This window comes from Kogia breviceps, chromosome X (genome assembly GCF_026419965.1).
Source record: "Kogia breviceps isolate mKogBre1 chromosome X, mKogBre1 haplotype 1, whole genome shotgun sequence".
Classification (NCBI taxonomy): Eukaryota; Metazoa; Chordata; class Mammalia; order Artiodactyla; family Physeteridae; genus Kogia; species Kogia breviceps.
Window position 1 is genome coordinate 42,001,832 of NC_081330.1, and position 10,596 is coordinate 42,012,427.

A 10,596-nucleotide genomic window follows, 5' to 3' on the forward strand; every position below is an offset into this window, starting at 1 on the left:
AAAATCCTATGTATTTAAGTAAAAACTAGAAAGAGTTACAAATTCCCTGTTTAGTCTACAGTATAATGCATTATCTGCTTTAACTTGGAATTACAAATAAAAATTTGTGATGTTAGGAAAGGCTTACTTACCATTCACATTAAGATTTACTGCACGAGAAAAGTGTTACCGGGAGATGCAATCCACCTTGGGTCCTGAGCATCCCTGCATGTTCTTATTGGGTATACCAAGAATGTGAGGCCCTGACCACTCTTTATGCAGGCAGTCCACTTCTCAGAGTTGTGTTTGCAGCAAGCAACTTTGAGGGATGAGGTAACGTCTTTCCCTGGACACAGAGCAGGCTTGCTTTTGCTTACTATGAAAGCAGTGAATTCTCCAAACTCAGGTATCTTTCCTAAAATACAGTGCACTGCATCTGTAGGCATCCAAGGGACTTGAGGATAATGGGGAACTGATATAAACCAATATGAAGCCGTTGCTACTGCTTTTACCATGAATAATAATGTCCTTAGTCTCTGATCAGGATTCTAGTGTCTTCTGTCATAGCAAAAGCAGGTTAAACAGTAGCAGATTAATGTTAACTTGTTAATTTGTAACTAGGGTAAAATCTCAGACTGCACACTTCTTGACAGGTGTTTCCAGATATTATTCCCTAAATCAATTATGCTAGGGCAATGCTTCCCACTAGGATGATTTTTGCCATATCTATATACCACCTTTGCTGTTAACATTGTGTTCTACTTCATGTTTGTCTTCAAACAGACTCATTTAATTTGAATATTTTTGAAAAGGAAATTTGAGTACTTTTTTGAAAAGGAAACTTTATAACACCACCCTAAATCTAAATTATCATCATTTGCCTTAAAGAGAGTATTCATTAATACACATTCAAATAAACATCAATACATGAATATTACAACTTAAAATATTTGTGTATTATCTGAAATCATCTCCACCAACCACCAGGCCCTTCTCCTTTAATCCCAAGTTATCTGATTGCATCCAGAGTAGTCATGGCTGGGACAAAAACTATCACAACTAATGTTTTTAGTTAGTGACTTTTGAAGTCTTTTCTTTAAAAGTTATATTCATTCCTTTAAAAGTTCCCATCAAGCCCCCTTGTGAAGGAAAAAAGGGGTAAAGGAAGTCCAGTGCTCTGACCTGCAATGGGGACAGTCATTGTCCTCCAGGTATGTATGTCCAGGACAGCCTGGCCTTCAGCCTAGAAGAGTCTGGTGCCTGCTGCAGGCTGGAACACAGAAACCAAAGTCAGACAACCCTGGAGAGGGGTGTGCCTTGGGGGAGCCCTTCCACATCCTGCCCCAGCTCCACCCCTCAGAGTGCCAGGGGGTTGGATTCATACCATCCTATAAAAGTGACACAGTAAGTCTTTGGACCCTCATCTCACTCCAGCCAGAATCCAGACCAACCAGCATCCATCAGACTGTTGCAACCTTGAAGAATAGTCTGGAGAGATTAATTGCCCCCAAAAGAGCATCACAGAGGAAAAATAATACACAACTGACACAATTGTGAGCCACATATACATATATACATATATAGTTATGAAGATTTGGATGCAGATATACATACACAGTAAGTCTTACACAGCACTTCATACATTTCCAAGTAAGTATGGGAATATCCCGAAATCTTACTTGAACCTCCCTTTAAAAATTTACACAGGTCTAAGGGTATCTTTTGAGCTGGTGAGGAGGGCCTGCCACCAGTCTTTTGGGAGAGATTGCTCACCCTAAGGAAATAAGAGTCAGGAAGATAAAACCAATCTTTAGGCTCATAAGCAACTCTGACTAAAGCATGTCTGTTACTCAGACTTATCTTCTGGTCCCACCCCCAAAGAGACCCATTGTGTCCAACTCTTATGGGGAAGAGGGGGTCTGTGATTAAAATCCCAAAGTTGCCAAGCTATCAATAAGATATCACAGCCCAAGTGGCCCTGCATAAATGTCTATCTAAATTTAAGAGATGGGTGTTTCCCCCACTTCTGTAGAGGTCAGACTGGAGAGTCAGTCCATTGGGGGTTCCAAAGAAATATGTTGGGCTTCACTATTTAAGATTTCTAACACATCAGCAGTGTTAGGGGCCTGAGAAGTACAGAACCTGAATGAAGGGGCAGAAATACCCAATACACATGGTAGTATCAAGGGGAGGAGGATGGAAGGTTGGACAGGCACAGCAGGAGAGAAACACAAAGGTAGTGCCCACCTAACAGTTGTCTGGATTTGTTCTTAAGCACAGTTGAGAACCACTTTCTCCCTCCAAAGTACCTGAAACAAATCTCTTAGAGGAGTTGGGATCCTGCATGAGCAGATGGGAACAAAAGCTTGTCAAATATAGTTCACAGTCACTACCTTATTTGGTTCTCATAAGATCCCTGAAAGTTCTTTATTATCTCTATTTTGCAGATGAGAAAAGATGTAAAATTTATTCTTCTAGCTAAGTGGTCTGGTGGTAATTTGGAGTTCACATTTGCTTCTAAAATTCTGCCATTAAATATTGTGTCCCAATGCCTTTAGAAATATACTCAGTACTGTTGTTTACTCCTTTTTTAAAGTAAAACTTTTATTATTTTAACAATGTGTGTACATTCTAGGAATAAGGAAAAATACAAATAAGCTGAATTAAAAAATCACTCATAATCCTACCACTGACCGTACTTTTTGTCTTTCATCCTTCACATGTTCTTCTGTGTGTATATGTAATATACAAATGTACTCTTCCCTTTCAAAAATATGATATTCACATATTACTTAGTAACTTTTGTTTCATTTTATATCCTGTCAGGAACCTCTTTTTGTACAAATGAGTAAAGTTCTCTTATTGAAAGGCAAAGACTTGTAGATTGGTTTGAAGTAAAATAAACAATGAGATGCATCTACAACCACTAATAGCAACAAGTTAAAAGTAGAAAGATGGACAAAGGTGTACTGGGAAAACGCAAATCAAAAGAAAGTAATGTTAACATCAGAAAAAATAAAAATCAAGGTAAACTACATTAAATAGGGGTAAGGATGGTTTCGATTAACCTTCCAACGCATCACTATAAGTTTGTTTCTTACTCTCCTTATCTCGTCTAATTCATTCACTTCTCTAAACATATCTTCCTTGCTTAAATGCCTGTTGTGTATATCTTCTTTAAATTCCTGGAGAGACTGAATCAGCCTTTCTCTAAAAGTTCCTTCTGTTTTTTCCTCCTCCTCTGGCTCTTCCTCCTCCTCTGGCTTTTCCTCAGGCTTTGGCTCTTCCTCAAGTTTTGGTTCACTCTCATTTTCTGGTTTTCCTTCAATCTTTTGACAGGGTTTCATCTTGTATCTGTCTCTCTTCCTTCTGTTCCCTCTTCCTTTCTTTTTTTCTGCTTATTCTTCTTTGAAAACTACTTCTAGGAAACAAGAAGGAGACATTAAGTCAAAAGCTTGGTGAACGGACCAGTGCTCTGGACACAGGTCTCCGTATTTGCTTTTTGTGATTCAGAGCTATCACCAAATATTTTCCACTTGGGAGACTCAGTCTGCCATCTGGGTTTCCCCGAGCCTGCTGGTCCTACCCCCACTTTCCACCTCCTCACCTCCCTCGTCCCTCCCTCCAGCCTTTTCCAAGGCTCTCCTCAACCATTTCTCCCGTCACAAGGCATAACGCAAGACCCTCCTAGAACAGAGTAGGCTGGGAGAAGGGGGGTGCGGGGGAAGAACAGGGGCCAACAACCTCAGTCCCTCCCTTGCCCACCTCCACCCCAGGGGTCTTTATATTTCTTTCACCTACCCGTACTGATCCGGTCAGTTTCTTCCTCGCCTTTTCTAGCCCTGCGCACTGCTATGAACAACAGACCTGCAGACCTGCGGACAAACGGGAAACGGGAGGGGGAGGCGGTGAGGGTGGGGGTGGGGGTGGGGGTGGGGGTGGGGCGAGCGCTCAGTGGGCCGACCAGCACCACGCACTTTTCTCATTAAGGTTCTCGGTTATGGAAACTTTCCCACCTTCTTATTCCCGCATTTGTCCCCCTCTCCACAGTGCAAGTTAAGTCGAATTTTTCCATCAGATAGGGAGCAGGAAAAGCAGATTATTTCCAAACTATCTTTAAGACTGAGGGGGGCGGTTGGGGGTGGGTAGGTGTTGGGAAAGCGGTCTGTGGTGGCAGAGGATGATTATTTTTAAACTCTCACAGGTCTCCCTGTCCTTCTCCCAGGACCCCTAGTCCCTTTCCCAAGGGTCACCATTTCCTGCAGACCTGGAGGTGGGAGGTGGAGAGATGGAATTGACCAGGGCTCCCTCAAGTCTCTGCTCTAGGCCACCCCCAACCCTAGAAATTCCCAGACAGCACCTATTTTGCCACCAACCTGCAAAATTCCGGCAAGCTGACTCCTTCTCCTTCTCCTAGCCCCGGGCCCCACCGGCTGCGCTGCTGAATCAAGCTGGTACCCAGACGGGAACAAGGACCAGACTAGCAGGACTTCTGCACACGTCGACTCCTGGTCACGTGATATCTACGTCACCAGTGAGCTCGGGTCCCCAATTTCCACTCCCACCAAAAGCGCGGCAGAAGTGGGCCGGCCCTCTGCCCCCTCCCCCCTTATAAATTTGGCCCTTTCCATCCCAGAGGGGGAAATGTTATTTGCCTTTCTCTGATTACTAGGGAGGGGCTGCATCTTTTTCTGGAGCTACTAAACTTTTCTACTTTTTTCAAGAATTGTCTTTTCCTGCCTTCTGCTCCCAGGATTAAGAACTCCAACCTACATGCATCGCCCCTCCCCCAGCCTCCATTTCATCTGCAATCTAGTCCTTGGCTGTTGAGCAGGGTTGGTTTGGCAGCACGTTGTTTAAAAAAAAAAAAAAAGGATGGTGGGGGAAGCCTGGGACAGGAGCAAGATTTTTAATGTAGTTTTTTACTTTATTCTTAATACTTTTCTATATTTTTTAAAAAGTAACTGAAAAATACAAAATTCAGCTGAGTAAATGTGAAGAGCTAATTGGCTTTATACAGCAATTCATGAACAGGGCAGCAACCCATCTAGCAGCTAGAAGGGCGCTCCCACAGGTTGTACAAAATGGAAGGTTTTTATAGGCAGGAGAGTGGGGCAAGGGAGCTATTAGCAAAATAAAAGAAATGATTATTTTTAGGCCAGGACAACTTTTTGGTGGGCAGGGGAGAGGAAGGGAGCAGCAAGGGTTTTATCATGCAGATTGCTTCTTCTTTCTCTGGGAGATGGAGAAGCCTATGCCACAGATTACCTTACTGTTGCTTGACCAGAAAATTCCAGACTGGTTGATTTAAGATTACATTTCTGGGAGAGGTTGAAACTTCAATTAGGTCAGGTATTAAATCTAGGTTTGGCATCATAGGCTTTAGCACAAGAGATGTGGTTTGGGACCTGTGGTTTTCTTTTTAACAAATTTTTATCTTTTTATAGTCGGAAAAGATAAAGACAGAATTACTTTAGTTAAGTGAGGTAGTATGTGTACAGTCCTGAGAATAGTGCCTGGCATATGGTAAGTGCTTTAAAAATACAAACTATTGGGCTTCCCTGGTGGCGCAGTGGTTGAGAGTCCACCTGCCGATGCAGGGGACACGGGTTCTTGCCCCGGTCCGGGAAGATGCCACATGCTGCGGAGCGGCTGGGCCCGTGAGCCATGGCCGCTGCGCCTGCGCTTCCAGAGCCTGTGCTCCGCAACGGGAGAGGCCACAACGGTGAGAGGCCCGCGTACCACACACACACAAAAAAATACTACAAACTATTATTATAATTATATTAGGATTTCGTTTGGGGAAAAGGATTCAAAATAACAAAAAGTAATGTCTGACTCCAGAGTCTTGGTGGTGGTATTTGCCAAGAAGTAATTGGTTTGGTCCTCTGGATGCCCTCTTCCCCAGGTAGTGAAGAGTCAACGGGGCAAGATGTGCAGACTTGGAAACTTCACTTCTATCCTTCTAAACCACATTCTAGATACCTAGGACCCTAGAATATCCTGCCCAAAGCACCTGGAGCCCAAATGCAAGACTTGCTCATGCCTCTTCTCCAGATCTATCCTCCTGAGAGTGACCCACATTCCCTGTAGGTTCACGCTAGGGTTGGATTAGATGATACAGCTGGAAAGGCAGAGCCCCCTTCATATGAGGCCATTTGGAGAAAGAGCTAAAGGAAAGGGTGGACTGCCAGGCCAATAGGAGCTCAGAGAAGGCAAAGGCCAGTTAGTCCAAAATAGCCAGAGGAAGCCTCATGGAGGTAAACTACCTTGACCTGGGCCTCACAGGGTGGCTAAGACCTAGATGGAGGGGGAAAGGAAAGAGGAGACCAGTCAGACTGAACCTAGGCCCTTTGTCCTTACCATTACCCTGGCCTGTCTCATGCTGCCTTGCTGGCTCAAGTCCAGTCGTTTCTCCTTAAGAGTTGTATGTCTCTTGATGGTGGCTATTGTCCAAAAGCAGGTTCAGTACAAGCACTTTTTGACAAGCTCTGCACTACCCCCAAGGACTTTCTCACTTATTTCCAGGTTACAGAATCTGAATTGGTCGACCTTTATGGATAGTTCTTAGGCAGTTGCTAAGTACTTAAATATGCATTCCCTTTGAGCCTGTAAATCCATTCTTAGGTATTCACCCTGCGGAAATATTTAACAGTAGTCACAGTGATTTACAACAACATGGTTGAGTTGGACCTGAATATGCAAAGAGAAGCCACAGGTGAAAGGCAGCAATGAAGGAAAGAGAATTGTTCTAGGAAATAACAGACATGTGCCCAAGCATGTACATATGCACCTGCACATTCACATGTGTGTATGCATTCTCATAAACCAGCGATTCTCCCAGATGATTTTGCTACAAGTTAAAGAAGGCAAACTTCATAATTCTGTTAAAACAATTCAAACTGCACGAACAGTATGTACCATTTAGAAATGGAGAATGACTATCAGGATATTCGACACAATTCTTTATAAAAGGTGCAATTAAGAAGCAAATTAAATGGCTTACAATAGGGAACAGGTTAAATTAATAATGTAACAACCATATCATAGAATTCTAAGAATTAAAATGAGATCTATTGAGAACATGAGTTAATTTTCCACCTATGCAATTAGAAAAAATGAAAAATATTGATCATATTCAGAGTTGGTGAGGGTATGGAAAAGCAAATATTCACATGCACTTTTGAGAATATAAAATAATATATGAATGTGAACTAAACTTATTGTGGTGATCATTTCACAATATATACAAATATTGAATCACTGTGTTGTACACCTGAAACTAATATAGTGTTATATGTCATTTATACCTCAATTTAAAAAGTAAAAGTGCAAGCAAGATGCAAAAATAATAAAAGATAGAATAAAATAGTGCATTTCTGGAGGTCATTTTGGCAATATTAAACCTTGAAATATATGTGCTTTTGGACACATCACTTTCTCTTCTAGTGTTTTATCATGCTGAAATACTCCCATGCCAAATATGGTCAATGTAGTAGTTGTGGTAATAAATTTTTTTAAAGGAAAAAACTAAATATTCCTAAAAGGGGATTGGTTTAAGAAAAGTTTGATAATTCACTAATGCAAAACTATGCAGTGATGAAAAATAATAATGTGGAGTTATATTTACTTACATGAAAAAATGTCCAAATATATTGTTAAGAAAGAAGAAAAATTGAAGGTTAATATATGTGGTAGTACATGTTTGTCACAGCATACATATATTTATTTTTGTGTATTTAAAATATAAGTAAATAAAGAAATTCTACCATAGCATAATTAGTAAAGTCCACAAAATTCATTCCTGTAAAATTCTGGGTTATATTATTGAGAGATGAATGGAATTACTGATGTGAGCCTATTTGGTTAGCTCGCTACACAACCCAAGTCCATTAGAGACTCGCTGTGTTTTGATGGCACCTCATAACAGTTGTTTACTCAGCACTGAAGCTTAAACATCATCCTTACGTTTTCCCCTTTCCCCATGCCCATCGCCAATCATGTTATATCCAGTGTCAACTTACTGTGGAGTCTTACTGTGTTTCTCTATCATATTAGAAATTTGAATGAATATATACTGAACTATTCTGATAGGATATATTTGAAATGAGTAGTCAATATAAAAGGAACTTTTCCTTTCTAAGTGTTGCATTTATATATTTAAACTTATCTTTAATAGGCATGCATTAATTAATAACATTCAAAAAATGATTGAGATAAAACTTTGAAAACATGCAGAAGAAATAAAATATCTGACAAATATAAGAGAGTCATATATATATATATAGAAATGAAAGTGTTTTATAATAAATTGGTAGGTGAGCAAAGCAGATTATAAATGGTAACCTGCAGAAGGTCCCATTAAAAAATAATATATATGAGTAGTCATTTATATGTATACACCAAAATATTAGAAGTGGGTATGATTGGGTGATTGGTGGGCATATAGGTGATTTATATATTATTTTATATACTTCTTTGTAGATTCTTCTACATTTTCTCAGTGGATATGTGTAAATTCTATAATAAAGAATAGTCTGCAAACAGTATGACCTTATCTTATGACACACATTTCGAATATATACTTCTCTGTAGCAGAGCAGAATTTCATTCAAGGCCTCCACTACCTGTTTGAGCTGTAGGGTCCTTGCAATGGTTTGATGCCTCACATTTGCTTCCCTTGCCCCATTAGTGACTAGTATCCATTAAAACAAGGCTCTCCTCCCCATGCTCTGACTATGCGTCCCTCCAATTCAAGTCTGAGATAGTCAAGCTGTAGTACTAGTCATACATTGGACAGGAGGTATCTCTTTCCAAATTTTACCCTGTGAGAAATCATTTCTTTAGGAATTTCTTTTTACTAGGAAAAGTAATATTGTTAGCACTAATATAATATTTTAAGCAGATTATAAAATAGTCTTAGCGACCAATTCAATGCTTTTAAAAATATGCATGAATAGAGCAAGAAAGGATTGTATTTCTGGCTTTGCCCGACAAATGCCATTTATGTATAGTTCCTTGACGTTTTTTCAGTGAAAATGTTTTCCTTTTTCAAATAAAGGCAATAAATACTATTTAAAAGCAGGTTATAAAACAATGTGTATAAAATTATTCCAGTTATATTTAAAAACACACACAGAAGGAAAGAAAACCCTCAAAATCTACACTCAATTTCATTTATTTCATGACTCTCAAACATACATTATTCCCTAAGGAAATATTTCTAAAAGTGAAATTGCTAGGTCTAAAAGTCTGAAAAATCTTATGATTTTTTAATGTGTATTGCCTAAAGGGCCAGCAAGATAATTTAACAAAGTTACACATGTACTTATAGCCCATGTGGATGTTCTCATATAAAATGGATGGTAGAATTTTTTTTGATTCCCCAATTTGACAAGGGAATAAGAATACCTTGAAGTTTTAATTTGTATATATATATATTGTGGTACGCGGGCTTCTCACTGCTGTGGCCTCTCCCATTGTGGAGCACAGGTTCTGGACGCGCAGGCCCAGCAGCCACGGCCCACGGGCCCAGCCATTCTGCGGCATGCGGGATCCTCCCGGACCGGGGCACGAACCCGCGTCCCCTGAATCGGCAGGCAGACTCTCAACCACTGCGCCACCAGGGAAGCCCTTAATCTGTATATATATTTTTTCAGAAGTAAAACCTTCTTTATTCATAGATGACATGATTGCCAATTTAGAAAATCCTACAGTCTACAAAAAAGTCACCAGAACTAATGAGTACAGTAGACCTGTAGATAGGATATCAATTATATTTCTAAATACTGAAGCTGAATAACTTACACTTATTTTCCACATAGATGTCTTCTTTGGTCAATACCCGACTGATGTCTTTCCACCAGTTTTCAGGCAGTGATAACTACTGTTGTTTTGTTGATTTTTTAAGAACATTTTATTACAGATAGATAACTATAATTTCAGTTAGTCTCATTGGTTGTAAGGAATAGAGACTTAGGCCAGCTTAGCTGAGGCAGATCCATGGTGAGAATTCATGAGATAGTAAAGAAGACTACGATCTTGAGGAAATCTGAGAATTGACAGCCAGTTTCAAATGGACCTCTAGAAGTTAGAGCCTGAGCATTTTTAGTGTTCTGCCAGTAACTTGGTTCAGCTGTGGACCCAGTCTCTTCTCCCTTCCTCTCATATCCCCTACTTCTCCTTTGTCTTGTCTCTACTTCATAGCTTCAGCTTCCCCATAATGTTGCCCTGCTCATGTATCAGGCTTTCTCAGGTTCCTAAGGTGCAAACCCTCTTCCCACAAAAGTGAATGTACCCCACTAACCCCAAACATGGACAAATTTGTATAGAATTTCAGGTGGTCCACAGACTTCCCTAGTTGAGAACACCTAGTCCAGGTTAATTAATATGGTCAGCTGGTGAGAGTTCCTTGGACACTGGTCTAAGCCTGGCTGAGGGGCCATCAGGATGGGGATGGACTGGCAGGTAGTAACTCTGCTGCAGGGCTAGACTCCTCCTGGGTTTCCTGGAGGTAAAGAGGCCAGAGCTGAGAGGCCTAGCAGGCTGCATCCCTCTAACAGAACATAACTGAACTAATTAGTATTTATGAAGATTAAAAATTCCTCAAAGTGGAAG

At 40.5% G+C, this 10,596-nt stretch overlaps 1 protein-coding gene across 2 annotated transcripts; it reads right to left on the reverse strand.

Moving 5' to 3' along the window:
* Window positions 1-2,557: 2,557 nt before the first annotated feature.
* TCEAL9 (transcription elongation factor A like 9) lies at window positions 2,558-4,483 on the reverse strand. Of its 2 annotated transcripts, none has more exons than XM_059050531.2 (3): window positions 4,356-4,483; window positions 3,781-3,854; window positions 2,558-3,397 (listed from the first exon to the last, which is right to left on the reverse strand). In XM_059050531.2, exon 3 carries the CDS (start codon window positions 3,324-3,326, stop codon window positions 3,012-3,014), a length of 315 nt encoding a protein of 104 aa, XP_058906514.1. In that variant the 5' UTR covers window positions 3,327-3,397; window positions 3,781-3,854; window positions 4,356-4,483; the 3' UTR covers window positions 2,558-3,011. The 2 variants fall into 2 exon arrangements, with proteins under 2 accessions (XP_058906514.1, XP_066880353.1); XM_067024252.1 differs by having other exon boundaries at window positions 2,558-3,400.
* Window positions 4,484-10,596: the final 6,113 nt, after the last annotated feature.

Excerpts from the sequence above, each read along its gene's own strand:
- TCEAL9 (XM_059050531.2), bottom strand. The coding sequence starts at position 3,326 with ATGAAACCCTGTCAAAAGATTGAAGGAAAACCAGAAAATGAGAGTGAA.